Genomic DNA, 25863 nt, shown 5'->3' on the forward strand with positions numbered 1-25863 from the left:
ATCATGACAATGCAACTGCTTTCAACCCATCATCATCGAGAGGGAAGAATACGTAGATCATCAAATTCCAAAGATCCATGATCATTTTTACTTTCTATCCAACTATAACCAGCATCCTTACCCACATTGTTATTGCTCATGAGCTCTCTAATCGCCCTAACTTCTTCCCACTTTCCCATAGAAGAATATACATTTGCTAGAAGAACATATGGAGTAGAACTTCTAGGATTTAGGGACAAAAGTTCGTTAGCAGCATTTTGTGCTACAATAATGTCACAGTACAATCTACATGAGCTAAGCAGCACTTCCCATATGACAGGGTCATCTTTACATGGCATCCTTCTTATGAGCATTTCTGCTTCACACAACCTCCCAGCTCTGCCCAGAGCATCAATAATACAGGTGTAGTGGTCCACAAGTGGTTCCACTTTATGCTCTATTTTCATAGATTCAAATATCTTGATCCCTTCATCAACCAATCCAGAATGGCTGCAAGCAGTGAGAACAGCTATAAAAGTTATATCATCAGGTTTACTACCTCCTCTAACCATACAGTTATATATATGCATTGCCTCATCCCCAAAACCATTTTGTGCATACCCATGTATCAATTCATTCCAAATAACAGTATTTTTTTCAGGCATTGCATCAAATACTTTTCGGCCTCGTTCTACATTACCACATTTACAATACATGTCTATAAGAGCACTTCCTACAAATACTTCACTTTCACATCCAACTTTTAATATTTGAGCATGGATTTGTCTACCTTGCGATGAAAAGGACTGTTTAGCACAGCAACTCAGCATTGTAGCATAGGAAAACTGAGTAGGGGTCATATTCCTCCTTCTCATGTTATTGTAAAATTCAAAAGCCTGCTTTTCTAGAGAATTAAGAGCAAATCCAGCAATCATAGAATTCCAGCACACGATGTCCACTGCAGGAAGTTCTAGAAAAATGGACTTGGCACTATCCACTTTACCGCTTCGAGAATACAAGGTAATAAGCCCACTACCAACATAAACGTCAACATTCAAATTTTCCTTTAGTGCGATAGCATGGACCTGTTTTCCACATTCCAGAAGAGCAATCTCTGCACAAGAGGCAAGAACAATAGCCAGAGTAGTGCAATCAGGTTTCACATTCTTAAAGTGCATTTCTTTAAAAAGAGATATTGCCTCATCATACTTTTTAACTTGTGAATATCCAGAAATCATTGCATTCCATGAGCTCAAGCTTGGGAATACGAGCTTGTCAAATACTTGACGCCCAACTTCAACATAACCCGTTTTTACACATGAAGCTATGACATTGATGAAAGTGACATCATCTGGTTGACAACCAAAAAATGTCATACTCTCCATTAGCTCTAAAGCCTTATCACACTTGTAAATTTCACCATAACCAGCAATCATGATATTCCATGAAACAGAACTTCGTTTGGACATGTTTTGAAAAATAATCTCAGCACTATCCATGTCACTGTTCTTGGCATACATGTCAAGCAGTGAATTAACCAAATAAAAATCATCTTGATATCCAAGCTTGATAGAAAGATTATGAATTAGCTTTCCATGCATATTATGCCTGAAACCATCACCCTCTCGTCCAGTACAGACACCGAGAATGCTGGACAGTGAGACAGCATCTAGGAAACCTTTAGTCTTGTGCATAAGCTTGAACACTCTTAATGCCTCTTCAACCCTTTGAGCCTCTTTCAACCCACCCATCAATGCCGTGAAAGACACTTCATTAGGTGCTGGCAATTCTTTGAAAGTGCAAAAAGCATCACCTATACTCCTACACTTGGCATACATAGAGAGCAAAGCATTGCCCACATACATATTCTGGTCCGCACCAACTTTGATAGCAAGACCATGACACAACCTACCAAAATCTAGCTTTAACAAAACACCACAAGCACTAAAAATGCTTGCCAAAGTAAAATGGGTTGGCACTAAACCTTCAGATATCATTAAAAGATACATTCCCAAAGCTTTATTATGATCACTATTTTTAACAAAAGCACTGATCATATTATTCCAAGAGACAACATTTCTTTCAGGCATTTCATCAAACACTAGCGCTGCATCACGCAATCTATTGACTGCACACAATGCACTTAGAACAGAATTCCAAGAAAAGATGTCTCTCTCAGGCATTAAGTCGAACACACGGAGAGCGTAACTGGGATTGTTACATTTGGAGTAAAAATCAACGAGACGGTTCGAAAAGAAGGTCTGACAAGAGAAGCCCGTGCGAAGAATTTGAGCATGAAGAAGCTTCCCAACTTTGTGGGCTTTATGTTTGATGCAAGATTCTAATAGATTTGCAAGGAATTCCCTGCTTTGCATCCACATGGTTTACTTTACAGCAATTATGAATCCTGGGCAAGTTTAATTGCTACAATAGTTTGAATTTTACCATCATTGAGTTGAATAACAATGCAACAAGCAACCAAATAAAAACCCTAAATCAAATAAAAACAAACAATTACCAGAAAATCAATGCAACAAAGATGAACCCTAATCTATACGAACCCAAGAAATCAATTGTCTACTTATTTTCCGTAACAATTGATCAATACATTACCCAAAAGTTATATTCGGGAAATCAATTGAATCAAACACTTTACAAGACAGAATTAGCAGCTTTAGACAACAAATTAACAAGCACATTCAACACTCTCAAGAAATAACTGAAAATTGCAATGTTTTGGCTTATAGAAAATCATACATAGACAAATTATCAGTACCTGATGTGATGCCTGATGGGTAGCAGACTAGCAAAGAGATCCGCTAATGCCCAAAATTGTCTTGAAATAAACCTGATTCGTTTTTTTTTTTTTGTTGTCTTTCTATGCAATTTTTTAAAAATTTATAATTTTGAATTCAGTTTTTAAAAAATTACTGGATGCATAAATCCAAGTTTATGCAAGTTGCAACGTCATTGATTATGACTTTCTAATTCATTCGTTCTTGTAGATTGTAATTGTAATTCTTGCATTATAGCAAGAGGTATTTAAAATATGTCCAATAACTAACATTTATCTAATTTTAGAATTGGATTTCACTTTAATATGATTTTAAAATGAATTTTAAATTATATAAAATTAATATGGACACAATACGAAAGAAAGAAAAAAAGCTTTCATAAATAAAAAATTTGAAAAAGTAAGCGTTGAAACAAAATAATTTCTAAAATAAGCGTCTTTTGCCTGCTATCAGGGCTCCATCTGTAATTGAAGGAAACTGGCTTGCTTGATTCAAGTGCTGGCTGTCTTCTTCGGTTATAGAATTTTGAAATATCTTACCTTACCTTCTCGCTTACGCAAATGAGGTTAATATTAAACTGAGTGAAAAGTCAGCTCAACAATCGTCTATTATTATTAATAGGGGCGATTATTGAGCTGACTTTGACTGAACTGAGTCAAAAGTCAGCTCAACAATCAATAATTGCCCCCTCTATTATTAAATTTGATTTATATACTTCCTTTAAATTTTAATAGTTGTTAGCAATTATTGTTTATCAACTGATCTTATTTAACATATATTTTTTTATATAAAACAGAATTAAATAAAATTTTATTTAATTCGTTTTAATATTTATTTTCATAATATTAAATTTTTATAATTTTTTTTACATATAATTAAAAATATTAAAAATTAAGATCGTACAAACATAACTTTACTGACGGTTAAAATCCAAATATATATGGAAAGAGTTTTTTTAACAAGGATTGAGGATTCACCGAAAAATAAGCATGGACGAAAAGCCAAACCCGAACCCGATTCCAATGAGAGTCCTAATTCGTCCTCCTCCATCTTCTCAAGCATCACCATCTCCTCCGCCGCCGCCACCTCCTCGTATTCGTCGTCCTCCTCCTCCGCCTACTTCTCCTTCTCCCTCTCCCTCTCCCTCTCCCTCTCCCTTACATTCGTCTGGCGTTGTCGTCGTCGGATTCATCGGCCGTCGCCATTCCGATGTATCTAATCTTATCAATCGAATTCTCGACTTTAATGTCTTCGGTTCTAGTCACAGGGATACGCCTCTTCTCATTGATGGTGATGTTGCTGAAGAGGTTAAACAATGGTTTAGCAGTCACAGGATTAGTTATTTTCATGATGAACATAATAATTTGCTTTTTCTTCAATTGCGTTCTACTCATTGTCCTGCTATGATTTCTCCTGTTTGTGAGTTTGATGATGATCAACAAACTATGGAACTTCAAGGATTGCTCTTCATGTTCACGGTATCTTTTGTTTTTCTCATCCCTTTTTGGTTTCTCATAATTGGTAGTATGAATTACAATCGTTCCTCAAATGGAAATCGAAACACTTGCATTGCAACAATTATTCATCACTGGCAAATATTTCTGATTTTATAAATGCATATTTTGGTAATATCAACTTTGTTAATTTTTAGTTATGTGCAATAAAATATATTTTTGATTAAGACTCATGCATTGGTATGTGAAAATAGAAAGCGTAATTAATATTAAAAAATTGTAGATTGATTCGTGTTTTATAGAGTAGCAATCTGCAGTTTGGGGAACAAATTTCCTAAACAAGATTCATTGGGATGTTTCTGGTTTCTTGTTATGAAAATTAATGACTATGCTTATGCTTCTATGTGTTAGTGTCACTCATTTCAATGATTGTTTTAAACTCTTTTTCACACCATTCCATTTGTTTCTAATGGAGGAATTTGGTAATTGGTATAAGATTGTTATCATTCTATTTGATTAGTTTATCATTAGAAAAAAAGGGTTTAATGTTAAAGCTAACAGCAAACAGCAACAAAAGAAGTTAATTTTAAGGGGCACATGATAATTGATATTATAATGGATCAATAAGTTGGATACAGATAATAGATTGAATCATTGTCTTCATTAAGTGATTGCAATAACACTTTCTGTTTTAAGATTATCTGATGGCTGATAGTTGTTTCTTTTTTTTTTTTTTTGAAGAAGTAAAATTACATGGCTGTAACTTATATATTTTTATTATTTCGTGTTAGTATTTGGAAATGGACATGTTAAAAGGGCTCATGAAATCCTATGCAATTTTTTTATTTATGTGAAGTTGGCGATGATATTTGCTACCAAAGACTCAATCGAAAACAACGTCTTTGTTATCACGAAAAAAGATAAGGTTGCGTTCAATCATTTCTCTCAAATCCCGTCTAAGTTGGAGTCACTTAATGGCATTGGGTAATGGAATGTTAGTAGTGTTTGGAAAATTTTCTTTTTGTAATCTAAGCAATATTAATTTTGCTTGAACTCTTTTCATTGTTTTGTTCGTCTACTTCAAGGATCTATAGCAAGTATCTATGACCAACAACAATTAGGTGTTTGTAATGGAATGGATGGATTTGAGGTCATTACAAGATTATGGGACTTTTCCTCACATCGGTTGTATGGACAACTAATGTGGGATTTTTATTGAGTAAACGGGTTCTCTTCCTTACTAGGCTAGTGTTTTTGGTGAGTTTTCTTGTTTATTCTACAATAATGGTTTTAGAGCCAACTCAGAGTAGCCTCGAAATGTTGGCCTCCAACGAGGATCCAACGAGAAGAGGTGGTTTTGGTTAAGCCAGTTATGATCAATGAGGACGTTGAAACTTATGGTGGTTCGAATGTAATGGATTGGATTTTAGGCCATTAAAAGGCTATGGAACTTTGTCCCACAACAGTTGTGTGGGCAACTAATGTGGAGTTTATAGAGTAAATGGGTGAGTTCTCTTATCAATTCTATAACAACAGCATAAATATCTTTTAAGCTTTTAGGGCTTAATCTTCTTAAATCTATTTGTATGTAGTGTATATAGAATAAGAGGGTTTATCCTAATCCTCTTTTGAAGAGAGTCACTTGTTAGTGGATTTGATTGGCAAAATCCTCCAATATGGATCTAGTACCCAAAATATGGATCAACGCTCTTTCTACCAAATAAGGCCTTTGTTTGAATAAATTGCAACCTATTTATGTCTTTTGGCCATAAAAGGAGTAGACTTGTTATGTCATTGTATAGATGTGGTCATGTAGACTAATAAGATGAGGTGGCTAGGACTACTTCTATCGTGACATAATAATTTTTGTTTTTGGAATCGGTAGGCTTAATTGACTGGTTAATTTGTCATGATTGACCATGAGATACTCAAATGCAAGAAAAAGACGATCAAATTCACTCCTTGGGTAGTTGCCTACCTGTGGTTATGTGTTTTTGTGATATATGGAAATGTTTCAAAGGATAAATGAAATGATTTAATTTTAGCAAATTAGCAATTGTTAAATTGACTTGTTTATGCAGATCAACATTCTAGAAAAATTTTAAATGTTCTGTAAAATGCTATATGCCTATGTTTCTTTGTTTCTGGGGAACTCATCTCCTAGACTTAAAACAGAATTTGGAATTTGCATGTCATTGCAGGTTTGTCATGTAATTGTTTACATTCAGGAGGGGTCACGATTTGATACCCAGGTGCTGAAAATATTACGAGTGCTACAATCTGCAAAACATGCTTTGTTGCCATTTTTGAGATCACATCAAATTTTGCCTTCTGTTACCAGGAGTTCGTCATCATCTTCTCGTCCTCCTACGCTGGCATCATCCTCCAAGAGTCCTTCTCCACGAAGAGGCAGAAGCACCTCAAGCCGAAACAATTCTATTTCTGTCATGCCAAGCTTAGGTTCTTATGCAGCACTCTTTCCTGGGCAGTGTACTCCTGTTACTATCTTTGCTTTTGTTGACGATTTCTCAGAAATGACGAATTACAGTCCTGCAAAAGAGGTTTTAAGTGAGCCTTCCTCTAGTCAGTCAGGTTTGAGCAGCGTAGCTAGATCAAATCTGCTCACAAAGGGTTCTAGTTCAGTAGTTGTGCTCTCTCGGCCAGTGAATAAATGTGAAGGTAGTTCACGTAAGAAACTACAATCCTCCATTGAAGCGCAGGTTCGTTTTTTGATGAAAAAATGTCGGACACTTACAGGTTCTGAAAGCATTAGTCATGTAGGATCAAGAAGTGGTGCTATATCTGGGTTGGCTCCTTTACTAACTGTTGATGCATCTAGAGCTGTTGTGCTTTTGGATAGCTCTAGCATCTCGAGTGGTGAGTCTCTTGATTTTGCCACGAGCCTTGTAGAAGATGTTTTGAGTGGCAAGGCAACACCTGATTCTTTGTTGCTTGAAAGTCACAGTCAGAGTGGAAATAAGGATGACATTATGACTCTAAAAGAGTTTGTCTTTAGGCAGGCAGACATTTTAAGAGGAAAAGGAGGAACGGTTACGAGTGCCAATGCAGCAGCAGGTGCTGTTATGGTTGCTGTTGCTGCAGCTGCAGCAGCTGCTGCATCAACAGCTTCTGGAAGGGCCACTAGTGTTCCAGAGCTACCAAGCTTAGAGATGTGGTTATCTTCTAGTCAGCTAATTCTTAAAGGGCTTTTGTCTGTAAAGCCCAGTTCCATTGATGAACCCGATCTAATACGGAGGAAATTGCGGCAACGGAATGGTGTCCCACCTCTTGTTGACGGGGTTACTCCTAAAGGTGCTGACCCACCTGGCATCGCGATGTCTCTGTTGGAGAGTGGGAAGGGAATCAACAGAAAATTTTCTGCTTTATGGTGCCAGAGGGCTTTACCAGCTGCTCTGGAAGTGTATTTGAAAGACTTACCTTCCTGTTATTCAACGTCACAGCATCAAGCTCAATTAGAAAAGGCTCTGTGCGCTTTCCACAGAATGGTAAAGGGCCCTTCTGTGCTAGAATTCAGGAAAAAATTGGAGGATGAATGCACATCAATCTGGAAGTCGGGCAGGCAGTTATGTGATGCTATTAGTTTGACGGGAAACCCATGCATGCACCAGAGACATGATGTTCAAAATGACAATCCTCCTTCAGATGCCATCGGAAAGGAACATAGCAGTGGATTTGTATTCCTTCATGCTTGTGCTTGTGGTCGCTCTCGAAAATTACGAGCTGACCCTTTTGATTTTGAATCTGCTAACATCAAATTTAACATCTTTCCAGATTGTGATAATCTTCTTCCTATGCTGCAACTTCCTAAAGTTAGTGATGATTGGCCAATTCAGCCTTCATCATGGTCTGTGATTCGTGTTGGAGGTGCAAAGTATTATGATCCTTCTAAAGGATTGCTTCAAACTGGATTTCCTCACAATCAAAAGTTCCTTATGAGATGGACAATTGTTCTGGAGAAAGATAAGCAATCAGTTGTTTCTTTCGCTAATGCTCTGAAGCAAGGTTCCTTCCGCAGTAAACTAGACTCAAAACTTGAGTCAATTGCTATCAGAGACACCAAGAAAAGCACTGCAATTTTAGAGGGGCAAGGTGAAGCACAAAGTGGAGTTGAAGGTGATGAGAAGGTTGTAAATGATTCTATATCTGATCCCAGAAAGATCAATTTTGGCAGAGGCCTTTCCATTGCAACAATGAAGAAAGCTTTTTCAGAGGTTGTTGCTGGGTCAACCACCTCCAATTCTGCTTTTCCCCCCTTACAGTCAAAAGCGCAAATGCAATTTACTCAAGGAAAAGGTGTTAAGAAAAATACCGTAAGAGTTGCAAATATAGAGGAAGCTAACATTTTTGCTAATGATGTGCAAAAATCTTTAAAATCTGAAGAAAATTCTTCTGCAGCGGTGGAAAATGCAACTGAAGTGAACAATGTTAGCCACACTGATGGTAATCCTTTCTTGCACATAGGTAGCAATGTAATTCTATTGAATGTTGATGGTGGTAAAAATGTTTCTGAGATGAATATTGCCAATGGGGTAAAGACTAGGTTTGATCCTTTTACTAAACACTTCGTAGTTTATGTTGGTTTTGAGCATGAATGCCCTTGTGGCCACCGTTTTATATTATCTACAGAGCTTTTGAACCAACTTGGGCAACCGTACTCATTACCTGAAGAATATCCTGTTACTCCTACTGTGGAACATGTTAATCGTAAGCATAGAGGTTCCCTGAAATTGGGAAAATGTGAGAGTCGCACTAAAGCACACCGATCTCCAAACAGTAATTCCACTATCTTGCACAAGGTTAGCACTATAGAGAGGTTAGATGAGGCTGTCGTTGTTAATGATGCCACTGTGAATGGAAGAATATCATTGTCTAGCCCACTGGAACAGACACCTCTTGATTCATCAAGATTACCTACTTCTGGCACAGATCTTCAACAAAGTCACCATTCTCTGAATATTGAGAACAATGGACCTGCCTTTTCTTTGCTAAACAGAAATTTACCACTTTATTTAAATTGCCCACATTGCAAGGCGTCAAAGAACAAGAAGGATGGACAACATTTGAAGTTTGCCAGCTCAATATCTCAGCTACAGAGGATTTTTGTGGTAAGAAAATTTATTCATCAGTTTTTACATAATTGTTGAGAGTTTTTTTCTGAACTTAATTTATGTTTGATGAAATTATTTGTTGTCTTGTGATTTGATGAATTGCAGCTAGAACAATTCTGAATTCTTCGTGAGTGCTTCAGTATTTCTCTACTAGCTGATATTTTACCTATTAAGTGTGTTCCAAATCACCAATGGGGTATCTGTTCTAGAGAGACAATTACCTTAATTTTAAGGATCATATAAATGAAAATTTTCCCGATGTGATTGTTCTTTGTTAACTGTTTGGACCTGCTGTCCCTGACTTTATTTTGATCTACTAAGTTCAGTTCTGTTATCCCAGTGCCACGAATTTAAGTTCAATTCAAATGGGAAAACATGTCCTTGGTGAATCAAGCTTCTAGGTAGTGGCTTCTTGTATTTGTGAAATGGTATGTTATAATCTTGAGTCTAGAGGTGAATGAGAAAAGCAAACTGATTGTTGCGTTTTTCCTTATTTTGGAAAAAATTGTACATTCTTTCTGTGACCAGGTATTGAGGCTCGTTCTTTTGGTTGATTAGTATAATGTTTAGATAGGCTTTTCATCTTGATTAACTTGAGGTATCTTTATATTTAGGGGCGCATCCAGGAAAAAATTAGGTGATGTCAACATTGGCAACCCATATTGAGTTTTTATATTGTGAAAGCGGTACATAATGTTATCATTTGACAAATTTTGAAACAAATCACATTAATTAAGTTACAATTGTATCATTCAAAACTCATCATATATCTTGTTCGCAAATACTATCAAACTTATCATAGGGCCAATCCTTGACTTTTTAGGGCCCTAGGGTGTAAATAATATCGCAATGCAAAGTGGGGCCTTTTTAAGATTACATAATACAAAATTACAAACTAAAAATATAAAAAAGTAATTATAAAAATATATAATGTATTGTTCAAAGAAAAAACATTTTTAATCATAAAATCACCAAAAATCACCAAATCATACGCAAGTGTACCCAAAAGCATTGGTGATTACAAGATTCTGATTTCTAAGATGAAAAGTTTTTGATGAATATTTATGCTCTTGTACCTAAAGAAATAAAAAGGTTGTCTCTGTCATTAGAGATACAAGTTGGCATAAAGAATTTTTTAGAAAAAAGAAATAAAAAGGGACATTGTTGTCACTGCCAATTCATCAATTTGCAACTATTAGAAAAGATGAATATTAATCCATTTTAAAGATTGCTAGATCAAATATTGCTCAAATTTTCATTCTTTTAGCAAAACCTGTCCAAGTCCGCTGCCAGGGTTGGCTTGATGGACAATCTGACCATGAACAACTCTAGTTGCTAATAACCTTGTCTTTGCTGGATGCTTGCTCAGACAAAAAAATCATGCGTCAACGACTGCAATTTTATTTCTTATAATGAAAACATTCAAGGAAACTAGTTAACTGTTTCATGTTGCCTTTCCTTTGGCACAATTATGCGTGAAATATCTCATTGTTAAAGTTAGCTGAAATTCTATAGATAAGATTGACTGACTTTTTATTATAAAAATTTAATCATTTATTTATTTTTCTTTGTTTTGTTAAACCTCTATATTTTTCTTGTCTTGTCTTGTTCTTTTCCTTTTGTAGCTCTTTCTTGTGCTAGGAGACTCTTTGACCGCAACCTCCTTTATGGGAATGATTTGTTGTCTTCTATTCCTCAGACCCTGATAATAGCTTTTATGACTGGGTATGATGAATAATTATAATGATGATTGACTTACTTTTGGAAGTGTTAGAATTTACATCTGTGTGTGTGCATTTGCGTTTTGAGAATGTAGTAAAATTTTTGATAAAGTCTCTTGCTTTTTGATTAAGTGATACTCTTTGTCTAATATAGTTTCTTATGTTTACTTTTCTCATTGTTATGCACTTGTTTTGTTTTGATTTTATGTATTATTTCACCCACCATTGTGACATATTGATACTGATTGGTGTACACCATCATTTTTTTGACAGTTAATGTTTTTACAGTTTATTCTAACTTTTTTCCTCAAAGTGATCAACATCATGTAAATGGGGCTTCTATGTGTGAGCTTTTAGTTATTTTTCCTATTCTTGGATGCAGGTTACTCCTTCGTTTCCAGTTGTATTAGCAACCAATCCTGTTGTACAATTTGAGGTTTGCACTTAAATTTCTGTAATATTCTTAGATATATGAAGTTTGGATTCTTATTTTGATATGAACATGGCATGTTTCTTATGCTTGATTGAGATCTCTGAGTGTGTAATTAATTCCTCACTATAACATTCTTGCACTAGGATTTCTTTGGGTATGTTTCTTATGTTTGGCTTGTAATATGTATAATTTTCTTGGATTATGGTGGCATGTATGTTTCTTATGTTTGGCTGTAAGCCTACAACTTGAAATTAATACGGATAGATCATTAGCAATTTCCAAAAAATATCCACGATATGAAGAAAAGCTATTTTGCTTCAAAATGGTCAATTAATCATTTGTGCTTCGTATTTATGTGAAGTTGCGGATGAATTCTTTGCACTTAAGGGTCAATTGGAAACAACTTGTTTGTTATTACAAGAGTAAGACACCTTTGCTTTCAAAACACCTCCTAGGCAAGAGCCACTTGACATTGGGGTAATAACATTGGGAGCCACTTACAATCAAAATAGAGATGAGCCGCTGATTCCAATTGAATGTTGTATAGATTACGTTTCTTTAGTTTTTCTTGCCTTATGCTGCAATATGTCTGCTGATAATCTTCTATGTGTTGGAAACTATAGTTATTTAGTTTTTCATGCTGTATAATAATGTGAAGGGAGTACATGAACATTTGGAATTAAGAAGTTTGCAAGAGAGCTAAAAATGTTGTGACATCACTTTTGTTCAATAATATATCACAATAAAGTACTTTTGGTGCAAATTTCAGGGTTTTTGAAGGTCTAGTATTTGGATTTAAGGAAGCTTTCTCACTTTTCCATTAATAAGCTGATTGAATCATGTATTCTGCAGCTTACATATATCTCTTCCTTAGCCTTGCTAATTTGCCTTCAGTGGTTGATTTTTCTAGCTAGAGCTCCATATCTATGGCTATAGGGGCCCAGATAACCCGTAGAGTTTAGAACTCTAGATTGGTAAAAGGAGAAATGAAGATGTGCTTATTTGTTTTTAATTTTTTTTTCCCTTGATTAATGAGGCTGCTGAGAAGGGGTGTTCTTTATTTCTCTCAAGAAAAAGGGACTAGGATGCTTATATATCATTATGAAATTATTGTATTATTGTTTTATCTCAGCCTTATAATTATTGAATGTCTTAGCTGTTGAAATTGTTGGTAGTGAATGGTCAAAGATTTTGTGAAGTGAATTCAGAAAAAAAAAAAAAAAAACTTGATTATCTAAAGGGGTTGATTTTGGGATGGTTACTTATGATCTTGAGTTTTAATTTCCGTTTTCCTTCCATGCAGGGGTCCCATCAACCTGTAGGTGCTTCAAACTGTGAACAGCAATTACAATTCTCCCTTGGATGCCAAATTATCTTGCCTCCAGAAAGTTTTGTTTCAATCAGGCTGCCCTTTATCTATGGCTTCAAGGACAGAGATAAGGGATTAATTCCTCTTAATCCAATAGATCATCAACCAGAGTTGACTGCCTATATCAAGCAAGGTACAGTGCTGCAGGCGATTTGCAAGGGAAGTACTCTAGATTAAGAGCTTTGAGGAGCATATAAATCTGTTTTGGGAAAGGTCATTGGCCGACTATATCACAACCTGGAATAGACTTGGTTGAAGCTGTCATTACACTTGTGTCCATCAAACTCAGGTAATTTCGTCAATCTTCCTTGTCAATCCTTCTTGTTGATTCAATTACTGAAGTGCTTTGATTTTAGAGTTTCTACTGTTTAAATTGTTTGTGAAGTGAAGATTTTCATTTTTCTGTTGGAAAATACATTGATAATGTTTCTTGCTGGTTGGCTTTTCGAGGAAATGACCCTTGATATGAACCTAATAATCTCGTGGTTTTGCATAGCTGGTCCTATATAGGCCCTTTCCTCGAATCTTAGTAGATGTGCAGACTTCGTGTCTCTAGTCTCTTAGTCTCTACTCTTACTTTTATATCATACTTCAATTGTTGTCTCCAACTTTGATTGTACCTTAAAAGTTTAGGGATGTAAATTAGATTACAAATGCAAAATGAAATGATTTGTACCTAGTTTGATTTAGTTTCCTGTTTCCAAGTCTTAATAGCTCATCAAAACAGAACCTGGGCCAAGTCTAAAACAAAAAATTGTTTATTAGCATGACGGTTTGGCCCCTTACTGAACTTTCATGGCCTACTTAATTTGTCACCGAAACTAGCCATTTGTGGCATGCTAATCGTTTGGAATTGCTGGAATTTTGTTTTAAATTTTGTTATTTGAATTCTGAACGCTTCTAATTTTTTTATCAACTTAAAAAACTCCAAAGGAAATATAAGTATTCATGAGAAACTGTTATGCTTCTCAGAAAATAAAATGTAAAAGTTGTGTGGAAAAACTGAAAAATTTAAACCTTCAACTTTTACTATTGTTATGGAAGAAAGTCTTGAAATTTATAAAGAAAAATAGAACTAGTAAACAGGTAGGATGACATAGTGTAAAAACAAGGCCGCATTGTTCGCATTGGACGCTCCAACGGTTTCAAAACAAACGTACATATATTTCTCGCATTGTAAAGGCATAAAAAAACTGTGTTTTGGGCTTTATCAAGGGATATCTTATGATTCGACCGATATTTAGGCGTTACGATAACCGCATCACTCCCGTTACCGCGATCGCGACCGTTACTGCATTTTTACGCTATGGGGAGGAGTTAGGATCCGTCCAGTTTTGTGTTGCTTCACAGACAAACCAGCCTTAACCTCCAACTCATAGTATAATTTGGAACAGCGAGTGCAATAATAGTATAAGTTGAACTCCTTATGATCCTTGGTTTGCGACCCATGTTTCATCACCTTGCTCTGCTCTTTGTTCTGCTAATGATCTATTCTTAAGGTGTGATTGACGTGCTTCAATTCTCTGTTGCTCATTCATGCTTCAGTTCTTGTTCAGTTTGTATATGCTTCAATTTTCTTTCCGGTTCATCCTTTTGTGTGCATCGGCTGTGAATTTCTTTGCACATACTAATTCTTTTATTTCGTCGATTTGTCGCCATGATTGAAGCTATTAATGATCATTTTGGAGAGCACTCTTCTGAACTGTTAGATGGGTGCCTAGGAATAACTTACGAAGGCTTTGTTTATGATTCTTTACTGTATGGCTGAAGTGGAGTTGATAGGGGATCCACAAATTTTTTTCGTGAATCCAAAACTTTTTGAGTGTACTAAACTTTGGGCCCGTCTAAGATGGGGTGTTAGCGAACTGGTAAGGAAGATAGAAAGTTAGAGCTCAGTAGACTTAAAAAGAGAGATAGAAAGACCGAAGATGACTTGAAGGATAGAAGTGGAAAAGGCTATGAAGGATCTAGACTTATAAATTGAGATGGATAGAAGTGGAATAGGCTATGAAGGATCTAGACTTACAAATTGAGATGATAGAAAATCAGAATAAATGGAGAAGGATCCATGTGGACTACCATTCAAACTGATATATTGATTCATGTAACCATCTTAATCTTTTGCGATTTAAGCTCTGATATTGGTGTTGTAGGTGGACAATGAGTCAAAAGATGATATTTTTTGCACAATTTCAATGCTGGCTCAATTGAACTGAACGAACATTGAAATAGTAATGGTGAAAGTTAAGAGTCAAAAGATATTTTCTGTTTCAATTTTGTGATTGGTATCTTTTTTGTCAACAGGAAAGAAAATATCATTCATCATCATATCAAACAGCGGAGCCGCATAGTAATTGCGAATTTGTTCAAACAATCATGGACTTTGATGAATTTTGGAAGAAGGTTCATAGCTCGCAAGTTATTTGATTTGGACACACTCATGAGTGGTTGCAGGTCTCGATGGGTTGATTTTGCAACCAGAGTGACAGAAGTCGGTTGCTAATAAGTTAGTAACGAAAAAAAACCAACTGTGATCCCGACTTGCAATTTGTAGCTGTAGAGGCTATCAGAGAGAGGATAAAAGAGCATGATCCATAAATCAAAATGTGAAGCTGAGGAAAAAATACAGTTTTTGTAGGCAGATTTGAAGAATAAGAAGAGGGTAGAGGAGAAACAGGATACATTGAAGCCCATTGTGGAGGGATTTTGTTTTGGTAAATTTGTGTGTTAATCATCCAATCTAAGCTTGAAGGCATGTGTTATAGGCTAGGTAAAAATTTAGTGAAGCATTTTGTATTAATATGTATCTAGCTACTATTAAGATGTAATGTTACTTATTTACTATGGAAATATGAATTGATGTAGACTTCTATGTTTATATCAACTATGTAGAGAATTTTTTTTTCAATAAATTTTTTTTTTTCATATTATTTGAACTTATTTTTTTTCAATAAACCCTTATCTTACTCGTGGAAACTTAGACGAGACGGTCTCATTATGAAACTGTCAATTAGGGCCGGCTAATTCGCACATGTAACAGCATCACACGCTTTTCCTCTTTTTTTTCATTTTCTGGGCAATTATCAATTTTGGCCTTAAAGGTATCAATTTTAACTTTAAAGGTATCAATTTCAACGTAAAGTAAAACTTAAATAGATTAGTTAAAATAAAAAATTTCAATTTGAACCTATAAGTGATCAATTTTAACTCTAAAATGATCAATTTCTACTTAAATATGATTCTGTTTTCACAATCTCAAAACGAAATTTAATTAAATAGTATTATTTTATCATTATATGAATGAATTTCAAACAACAAATGAATGTTCAATGAAACTATCAATAATAGTGTTAAAATATTGTACAATATAAGTACTCATTCAATGCATACATGATGGTTTTAATGGACCATAGAAGTACTTGTACTCTTTAATCATCGATCAATAGTAGTGATATTGCCTTTTTCTCAACAGTTACTGTTCATATGGACTTGGAAATAAAGTTGTAGGTGTAGTGTTTGCTTACTCTGCATGTGAAGGTAGAGGAAGTTTTAATTTAAAAGTATGTTTTCCAATTGATTTAATGAATGCTCTTAGAAATGACCAAAAGTTCAAGACTTCTTTGTTATAAAAAAATTTCAATTTTGATCTAAGAATTATGAATTCAGACTTTAGAGTGATTAATTATGATCAGTTATAATTTATAAAAAAAATAAATTTTAACTTTAAATGTATCAATTATGACCTTAAATAGATCAAGTATTGAGCGCATATTAAGTAAAATTATAATTGGGCTGATTAGACTATCCGTCTTATATTGAGATGGTCTCGTTCAAGACCAGTAACAATAACTACAAAAGGAGTAAATGGATGTGCCTTTGTTCTCAAACCTAATCCTATTTAGATTTGGTATTTATTTGACATAAACTCATTTGATTTGTCATCAATGTAACTGGTATCAACTTTAGGCTCAGGGAGTATGGGTTTAGAGAGTGTACGAGTAGGTGGTATGGAAAGTGAAAAATATAGACTAGTGAAGAAACAATTAAAGAGTAATGCACAATAACAGTATTGTGCATTATATTTATATTAGACTTATTCTTGAATAAGTCTGGTATCGATTTGGTGCGAAATAAAATATTTACACCACTTCTAAATTTTTTCTTTACTATACTACAATGTCCATTCTACTAATTCATACTTTGTAATTTTTGTGAAAATTAAAAATATATAATGTTAGTGAGACAAATATGTGAATAAGATGAAAAGATAAGTTAAAATGTGAATGAGAATTAATAGAGTGTGCGTCATGAATAAAAGTAGAAATAAAGCAAAAGCTTTAGGTGATAGGTCATAGTAAAAACAATAAATGGAGCAAATTTGATGGGATAGAGAGAGCATGACTTTCTTTACACAAGTTCAAACCATCGCAATCTACTTATACGCAACTTTGTTGTGGGTGCAATTCCTAACCTTTCTTTCATAACCTAATTCCTAATTGTCCATTCTAATATGCCCATACATTCACCTCTACTACATTCATCTTATGCTCATATATCTTCTTAACTGACTAATACTCTGTCCCATACAACAAGCAGGTTTAACTACAACCTAATAGAATTTACCTTTTAATCTAATCGGAAAACTCTTATCACATAGCACTCATTTAGCCATTCAACTTGAATTTGATGCATTATATCTTCATCAATCTCCCAATTACACTATAATAATAATCTAAATATTTAAACTTAATTATTTTCACAACAACATCTTCACCGACCACTATCTAGCGTTCTCCTTCTAACTTTTCCCACTAAAATCATGTATTTTTTTTAATCTAGAGATAATATTTATATTATATTTAGAGTGATTATCTACATTATTTGTCTTTTACTTCTGCTAACATACAAGAATAATCATACAAAATATACGATAATAAAGTAATTAAGGCATGCTGGTTGCTGCCTTATAAGCTTAAGGCAGATTCTGTTTCCACATATTTCCATGTATGATGTCCTAATCAGAGAATGGAATCTTACAATAGTGAGGCATACACTGACGCTTACAGGACATTGACTGTTTTCATATGGTTATTTGATAAATTTAATATGAGAGTTGACTACGGATTCATTCTAAAATTAGTTGATAATAAGGAAAAGTAGCTCATCAAGCTTATATGTGAGTTAACACCTCTTTAATTTTTCGATGTCGGATCATATGGGTTATTTTTCTAACATTATTACTCCTCCGTCACTCTGAGTTTGCATTTTACGTCTTAAAAAGATCTCACATATATGAGTCTTATAATACAAACTTAAAGAGACAGATAGAGTAATAATATATCTAATTATTTTAAAACATAAATACTCATTTATCCTTTTAATTTCGCACCATATTGGATGACATGGAGTTTAAGAAATTGGGTTGAGTGAATTAATTTTTTTTCGGTTTGTGAGTTAACGCCAACAGAAAATAACAAAGCAAATAAAGGGTAAAAATGCGTTAACTGGTAGGACCATGTCCCAAAATGGTAGTGTGGACAAATTTATTAAAACAAATTAAAATAGAAAGTGAGATAAATTACGTAATGAAAGGGTTATGTCTTACAAAGTCATAACAAATGAAAAGAAAGAATTATTGGTATAAAATAAATTCAGTAATTACATTATATTATTTACTTAATTTTTAAACATGTGTAGCTGAGATCACAGTCTGATTTTGTTAATTAAGTGGGTCTATATTCAATTAATTATAGCTTTATGTACAATTGTAATGATCAATGAACATGCCTAAAATCAAGGATATAATCTTGTAAGATCATAATAAATTCAGTAATATTCAAAGATATTGACGTGATATATACTTCCTCCTATTCACCTTAAGAGTCCCATTTGACTTTTCACGAATTTTAAAGAGAGTCAAAAGTGGGACCCTAAGGGTAGAAAAGAGAGTGGTATTATAGGTTTTTAATGTAAGGGAGGAAAATGGTAATGGAGGGTATAATTGAAAATAGAATAAAGCTACTAAGGGTATAAAAGTCAAAAACCCATACCAAAAATAGAAATGGGATTATTAAGGTGACTTAATCATAAAAGAAAGTGGAACACATAAGCTAAATAGGAGGGAGTAGTATTTTACGGAGTAATTTTTATTAAAAGCAAATATAAGTCCAATCAAGTTCAATTAGATTTTTAAGTCTCTTTAAAAAATAACAAAAATAATTATATCCCCATTTCTCCAACATAGAAATTAGAAATTCTACCAATTTGCATGCACCTAATTTCATTAAAATAAAATTACATAAAAGTTATAATATAAATTACAAGAAATGAAATTGGATTTAAAACATAAAAACCTATTAATTAAAAAGATTGAAATTCAAATCCTTGGTTTAGAAAAGCCCCACTTATCCACATTTTCATGTTAGGCAAGTTGAAATCCTCTCTATATTTTGCAACCTGTAAAACGCAAATTAAAAAGTTATAAAAATGAAAAATTAAGCTTTTAATTAATTTTAATTTTTTTAAAAAAGGTATAAAAAAGGGAATTACATTTAAGGTGAATGTGAACACAAATTGTTCATAAAGAGTACTTAAGTTGGAATTTTGTATTGTAAATGTAGTGAAAGAATCAAGGGCCTTGTAAAGGGATGCTGCTACACCATGACCTTTGTTACTCACAACTTTCACATACAATTCTCTTTCTTCAATTTGAACTACATCCATCTACATACAAAATTAAACATGGTCAAAATTAATTTTTCCATTTTACTCTAAATAAAAATACACAATAATATTTTAAAAACCGTGTTTATTATAAGTTAGTGCATTTTTCTTTTTTAACCTAAATAAGTACGTAAACTAAAAAAATGTGTTATGAATGGTAGTATACTAATGTGATTATAAATGATACTATACTAATGTGTGACTTGAGTGCACATTAAAGGGTTGAATTCATGTGTGTGACTCTTGAGTTGTGGAATCCAAAAGGGTGTAATAAGGTGAAGAGTATTCATGGGAATTATTGGTGTTAATGAAGATTAAGGTGAAGAGTCTCATGTGTGTGACTCTTGAGATAATGCCTTTTCAAGTTCTTAGAGTTATTTCATAGTATTCATTACTCTAAATTAACTATGTATTTATGTGAGCCATTCATCTTCAAGTACCTAGCACTATAAATAGGGCTCTCATACCCACACTTCAAGTATGTAAAAACACATCAAACACAACTCTTAAGCCAAACACATAGCCTATTGTTGTTATCTCTATCTCAATTGTAATTCTTCATATTGAAGTGTTGTTTGTATTCATTTGATATAATATAAACATAACTACACACCACGGAGGACGTAGCCATCATTGGGTGAACCTCCTTAAATTTTTGTGTCCTTGTTTGTTACTTTGTCAAACTTATTTTTGCTCATTGTTGTTTGTTCTTAACATCGTAAGTATTTGGCGATCGTTTTCAAAATGTTAGAAGGCTAAGTGAATGTTCGCGATATGCTCAACATTTTATCACAAATAATATGAGTAATGTTTACGAAGCCTAGGTTTTTCTCAACGGCCGCCCATTAGGTTTTAATTTGGTAGGTTGTCAACTCAACTTATTAGATAAGTCAAGACTCTAAATAGTCAAGCTGAATTAGAAATCTTTTATCAGGGTATGGTTTGGACAATTCTCTACAGGTGGGGAATGGAAAATCAATCTTGATCCGTAGATATTGAGAATCAAACCTTTATCACAAAGGTGGAAGGCAAAATCTTCAACCACTAAATCAACTCATAATTGTCCAAGATTAATTAGAGACTAATTGACATATGCTAATTGTGATTTTTGAAGAACAAAATGATTAAAATAGTTTAAAATAATATAAATTAATATAATTTAAAGGAACCTGCACAATGATCTTGCATGCTGGAATAAATTGATTAAGAGAATTATTGGTAGAATCAGAAAAAGCTCCTTGACATCTCTCAGCAGCATTTAAAGAAGATTCAAGCCCTTCTATTTGAGATTTTAGCTTTTTTGCTTGCATTTGCAAATCTTGCACATACAATACTGCATCTCCAACTATTGATGCCTTGTCCATCTATTATTTAATGACAAAAAATAATATTATATATAAACAAATAATATGTTGAATAATATACAAATAATTATTATTAACAAACTATTCAATAGAATGATTAGTACTATTATTATAATATATAGGTCACTAAAATATGTACAAATAAGTCAATTTAAATCATTTTTAATTAGCTTGCAATACCAATCTTTTTAAAAATATATCATTTGAGATTAAGATTTTAATACATTATTAATGGGAATTTAGGTCGGGATCTGTCTAGATAATAGCCTCGGTCATTTGATTAATAATCAGATTAATATTGAGTTGTGTAGTAAATAACACAAGATTACTAATAACCAAGTTAGTTTAGCGCACATATATATATATATAAATATTTGATTTACCCTATATTAATATTCTGAATTTTATGTTGATAGCAATCAAATATAGCTCTCCAAACTTAATGCAATCACATTACATTACTATTCTTGTATAATTATTCTCATTTTATTATTTTTATTTCTTTTTATTACTTCTATTGTTTATTTAATTAGGAAGTGCATTAAAAAAATACATTTAGGGAATGTTATATCTAATTGGGTAGTTCCAAAATGTTAGTAATGGTGTCTCAATATTAGCTATTTATTTAAGAATTTAATACATAACAAGTCACTTAGTTGTACTTATTGTGTGAAGGGTAATATTTCTAAAAAATATTATAAAAATTTAGAGGGAAGATGTATTTCTTAAAACTACATAATAAGTATTCATACTTTTCCTAAATAAGTAAATTGGATTTTGAGGTAGAAAAAAAACGAAGCAAATCAAAAGCATGTTTAGAAACATATGCAACCTAAAATTTAAAAGTTATTAAGTCAACCTCTCATTAACCACATCAAACACAATTTCATTTATCTATAAATTAAATTATAGGGAGATATGATAAATTATATATAATACTAATGTAAAATTATCCGCTCAAGTTTTTAGTTGAGTATATTTTTAATACGGTCTTAGAAGACAATATGAGTATAGGATGAAAGTTAATTTAGTGTTACGAGAAGAGTGTTTGTAGAAACCCTATTATATGTTATATACTCAAATATATATCCTTATACGAAAGCCATGTGGGTTGGAATTGTGAATGCATATATGTCATCTTCGTACATAGTGCTACCTATTCCACTTAAAATGTGGGATGGGTATGAAATTTGAACCCGTAACGGCGTGACCCTTTTATTACAATAATTTTAATATCATATCAAATAATCAATCAAACCAAATTTAAGTTAATATTACATAATGTATTAACAAGATATTTCTAATCAATTTTATAAAATATTTTTAATACGGGTGACGACATTCAAAAAGCGGAAAAACTACATACCTTGGTAATATTAGGAACCAAGGCACGAAGGGCATAGAGCTTTTCCTTCATCCTACCTCTTCTTTTTCTTTCAGAAATCAATGTCCTTGACCTATCCATTTTCCCTTTCTTTGTACATTTTTCATTTCCCTTTCTGGTGGTGGTCGTGGCCGAAGAATGTTCACCATCCATATAATCTTCGTCATCTTCATCTTCATCTTGATCTTCATCTTGATCTCCTCTTAGTGTTTCATCCTCGAAACCCGAGAGCGAATTCAAAATATTAGTGTTATTATTAGTACAAGACATTGTGGGGGAATTAAAATTGTTAAAAACATGATTTTCATGTGTAGGAATTGGTAAAAAATTCATGCTATAATTATCCGATACATCATTTCTAGTGAAAAGAAGGCTAGAAGGATCAAAGTTTTGATCATGATCATGATCATGATCAGATCCTCTTAACATGTTAATCACATGATTAAAGTTTAAATCTTGATCAATAAAATCAAGATTAAAGTCATTAATTAGTGGGATTGATGGGATTGTATTTGATGAAGAATTGCTATTATCCATGTTTTTTTTGTTTGGGAAAAGTCAAATACAAGAGGGTTGTTGACCTTGCTATAACTTTCATGCTTACATATTTATATCAAGTGTTAGAGGCTAATTATTTATTTTTTTAAAGCCGGCTAATTTTTAATCTATGGCCTAATGACTCTTTATTTTAATTAGTAATAGGTGAAAATTATGGGTTGATTTAATAATTGAATTTTTTTTTTACTAATATGACAGCCTAATAGGAATTGGATTATTATTAACTACTGAAAACTTAGTGCAAAAATAAAATCGTATACTCATATTACATCACAATTTATAATGCATTATTGACATTGTAAAACATGAATTTTTTTTTTTCGTGTTTTGAAAATATAAAAAACATTTTTATAATACTATCGACCGATATTTGACGTTATCATAACTCGTGGGATTTTTATTGTACTGCACTTTTGCATTAATTTCCCCTCCATTTCTACTTTCAAGTTGCTTTTAGGGGATTCTCCAAACCTTACTCCAATATCGATAAATATAAGTATTAAGTAAATTTTATCTTATTCAACTTAGTTTTACATGTCAATCCATTGTAAATATCTTTAATTAAAATATTAATAAAATTTACATTAAAATATGCTTATCAATTATAATTTCATTTGACTATATTTAAACTTATAAATTGAATAATCATTCTTACCTCAAAATTAAAAAATAATAATTCTTCCGTAATGAAAGAGTAACCAGAATTAGTATGTGTGTGAAAGGAATCATACTACAGTAATCTGTATATTTGTAGTCGTGTCTAACCTCAGCTCCACAAATTCACAGCCAATTAAATAGTATTTTATGATAAGATTTAAAAAAATTACACAAAATGCAACTGATTCATTTTTTAGTGTGATAATTAAGAGTTTTTATTTTAAGTTCCACTATAAAATAATTTAGTGACACTTTATTTGGTCTTTAGTGGAATATATAATTGTTACTATAGTCTATGGTGGCAAGAAATGTTACTAGATCCTATGTCGCAAAAAAACTTTAGTGTGATTTTTTATTATGCTGTTAAAGGGTCTAATAAATGTCACTAAATCCTCTATATATACTATTAGAAATTTAAAATAGTGACATCTAAATTAAATATCGTTAAATATATCTCACTAAAAGCAAATTATATTCTAGTGTTTGTTAATTAATACTCACTTACTCGCCCTATTTCATAATGTTAGTTACATATTCCGTTTTGAGTGTTATTTAGTTGGTCATATACTATGAAAAATTTTTCTAATCAGTTGAGAAAATGAACAAAAAAAATATCATATAGTCCATTAATTTAATTAGGGATAGCAAAAATGTTAAATACCCCTTAGTGTTTACCCAAATAACAAATTCAGAAACTAATAAACCTTATACCAAAGTTAATCTTTGACTTCTAATTCCAATATAAAATATATAAAGTAAAATAACTCATAATTATTTTTATTAATTATCATGCAAAATACGAAATAATCTCATTAAGTTATCATTAATAAGGGTAAGGCTGCATGTGACATACCCAACTCCTCCAAGTTTTATCCGCAGTGGGAGTCACTCAATGACATTGGGATAATAAAATAAACTGTCATAACTTAACCTAATAAGTAAGCGAAGGTACTTTATATGTGTGTCGATGTCCAACGGTCGTCATTATATGCCTCATAATTGCTAGATTCGATTCTTAGATGATTAATTAATTCAATGTTTAGACAAAGACATGTAAATTAATTGAAGTACAACCTGCCTCATATATTGGCTGCATGCCTTAATTTCTATTTATAATTATATTTTAACTTTAATCATTATTTATGTTTGCAACACTACAAGGCATTTACATGATATAATCACTCAAAATACTACTATAATATTATAATGATCACCGTTTTATATTATTGGTTACGTTTGAGATATTTCATACATAATCAAAAAAAGATATTTTAAACATAATATTTTATGGATATAAAGAAGTTAAAATGTATTTATTTACAATCTTGTTAGATTTGTTTCGACGTATAGACTTTTGATACATATTTTTTAAATTTCATAAAGTGTATTTATAAATATTAAGGTTCGAATCTACTTGAGGAATGTGCAAAAAAGTCGAATGCAATCAACATTGTGAAACAAAAAGAGTATATGATAACAATAATTTTTTTGATATTTTAAACAAGTGTATTTATAAATATTTCATACATAGTCGAATGCAATACAACACTACCAAAGTTTTAAACCCAAAAGAATGAGTTTAGCTACATGAAGCAATAGATTACTTTTAGTGATCTTAGTCTTAGTCTTCAATTCAGTTTTCCGAGCAAAGTTAGGATCTAGGATGTAGCGGACAGACCATGTCCATAGCCCTCAAAAGATAGGGTAAAGAGGCCAGTATCCATAGATAAAGAGTACCCTGCAAAGATAGGGATGAGTGACACCAAGACTACATGAGAAAAGCAACCTACAAAACACACAATTTAATTTAGGATAAAGCCATTAGATTAAACAAGAGGTATAATATTAGTTCTAGTGATCACCCACATGAATTCTCCTTTTTTATTTATTATGATTTGATTTTCTACCATCTCTACTCGAAAATCTAATTCTTCATATCATTTTTCATTAACGTCATTTTGTTCTTTAGATCATCTTCGGTCCTCCTTGCCGTCTTTTTAAATCCTCATGAGCAATTCTCTATCTTTCTTAATAGTATCCTTGCCGTCAATACATGATCAATGTGCAGTCTAATTTAATAAAATGCTAAATTTTAGTTCATTATGCTTTTAATTTCCCTTTGCCAAATAATAATATAGTAGTTTATTCAAATAAAAGTAATAAAATATGACATGTATTATTCCTCATTATATAACATCAAATTTTTATTGGTATTGAAAATGACAAATTAAATAAATTCAGATGCTGCGAATCGACCAAATGCTTTGTATGCTTCCGTTACTTATGGAGCATCTTCA

The 25863-nt window shown here is 32.7% G+C and overlaps 3 protein-coding genes across 6 annotated transcripts; 1 reads left to right on the plus strand and 2 right to left on the minus strand.

The window, feature by feature from the left end:
• Positions 1–32: 32 nt before the first annotated feature.
• On the minus strand, positions 33–2996 carry LOC130806230 (pentatricopeptide repeat-containing protein At4g20770). 3 transcript variants are annotated; one of them, XM_057671232.1, is made up of 2 exons: positions 2756–2996; positions 33–2386 (listed from the first exon to the last, which is right to left on the minus strand). In XM_057671232.1, exon 2 carries the CDS (start codon positions 2358–2360, stop codon positions 33–35), a length of 2328 nt encoding a protein of 775 aa, XP_057527215.1. In that variant the 5' UTR covers positions 2361–2386; positions 2756–2996. The 3 variants fall into 3 exon arrangements, with proteins under 3 accessions (XP_057527215.1, XP_057527216.1, XP_057527214.1); XM_057671233.1 differs by having other exon boundaries at positions 33–2403; XM_057671231.1 differs by having other exon boundaries at positions 33–2470.
• A 754-nt stretch (positions 2997–3750) lies between these two features.
• Positions 3751–15807, plus strand: LOC130805330 (uncharacterized). 2 transcript variants are annotated; one of them, XM_057670071.1, is made up of 5 exons: positions 3751–4252; positions 6430–9354; positions 11461–11514; positions 12815–13169; positions 15185–15807. In XM_057670071.1, exons 1-4 carry the CDS (start codon positions 3764–3766, stop codon positions 13055–13057), a joined length of 3711 nt encoding a protein of 1236 aa, XP_057526054.1. In that variant the 5' UTR covers positions 3751–3763; the 3' UTR covers positions 13058–13169; positions 15185–15807. The 2 variants fall into 2 exon arrangements, with proteins under 2 accessions (XP_057526054.1, XP_057526055.1); XM_057670072.1 differs by lacking the exon at positions 11461–11514.
• Positions 15808–19051: 3244 nt separating this feature from the next.
• On the minus strand, positions 19052–22924 carry LOC130806187 (transcription factor FER-LIKE IRON DEFICIENCY-INDUCED TRANSCRIPTION FACTOR). Its single transcript, XM_057671167.1, has 4 exons — positions 22334–22924; positions 20773–20967; positions 19430–19603; positions 19052–19336 (listed from the first exon to the last, which is right to left on the minus strand). Exons 1-4 carry the CDS (start codon positions 22886–22888, stop codon positions 19241–19243), a joined length of 1020 nt encoding a protein of 339 aa, XP_057527150.1. The 5' UTR covers positions 22889–22924; the 3' UTR covers positions 19052–19240.
• Between the last annotated feature and the right edge of the window lie 2939 nt (positions 22925–25863).

The sequence above is a fragment of the Amaranthus tricolor genome, chromosome 2 (assembly GCF_026212465.1).
Source record: "Amaranthus tricolor cultivar Red isolate AtriRed21 chromosome 2, ASM2621246v1, whole genome shotgun sequence".
In the NCBI taxonomy this organism is placed as follows: Eukaryota; Viridiplantae; Streptophyta; class Magnoliopsida; order Caryophyllales; family Amaranthaceae; genus Amaranthus; species Amaranthus tricolor.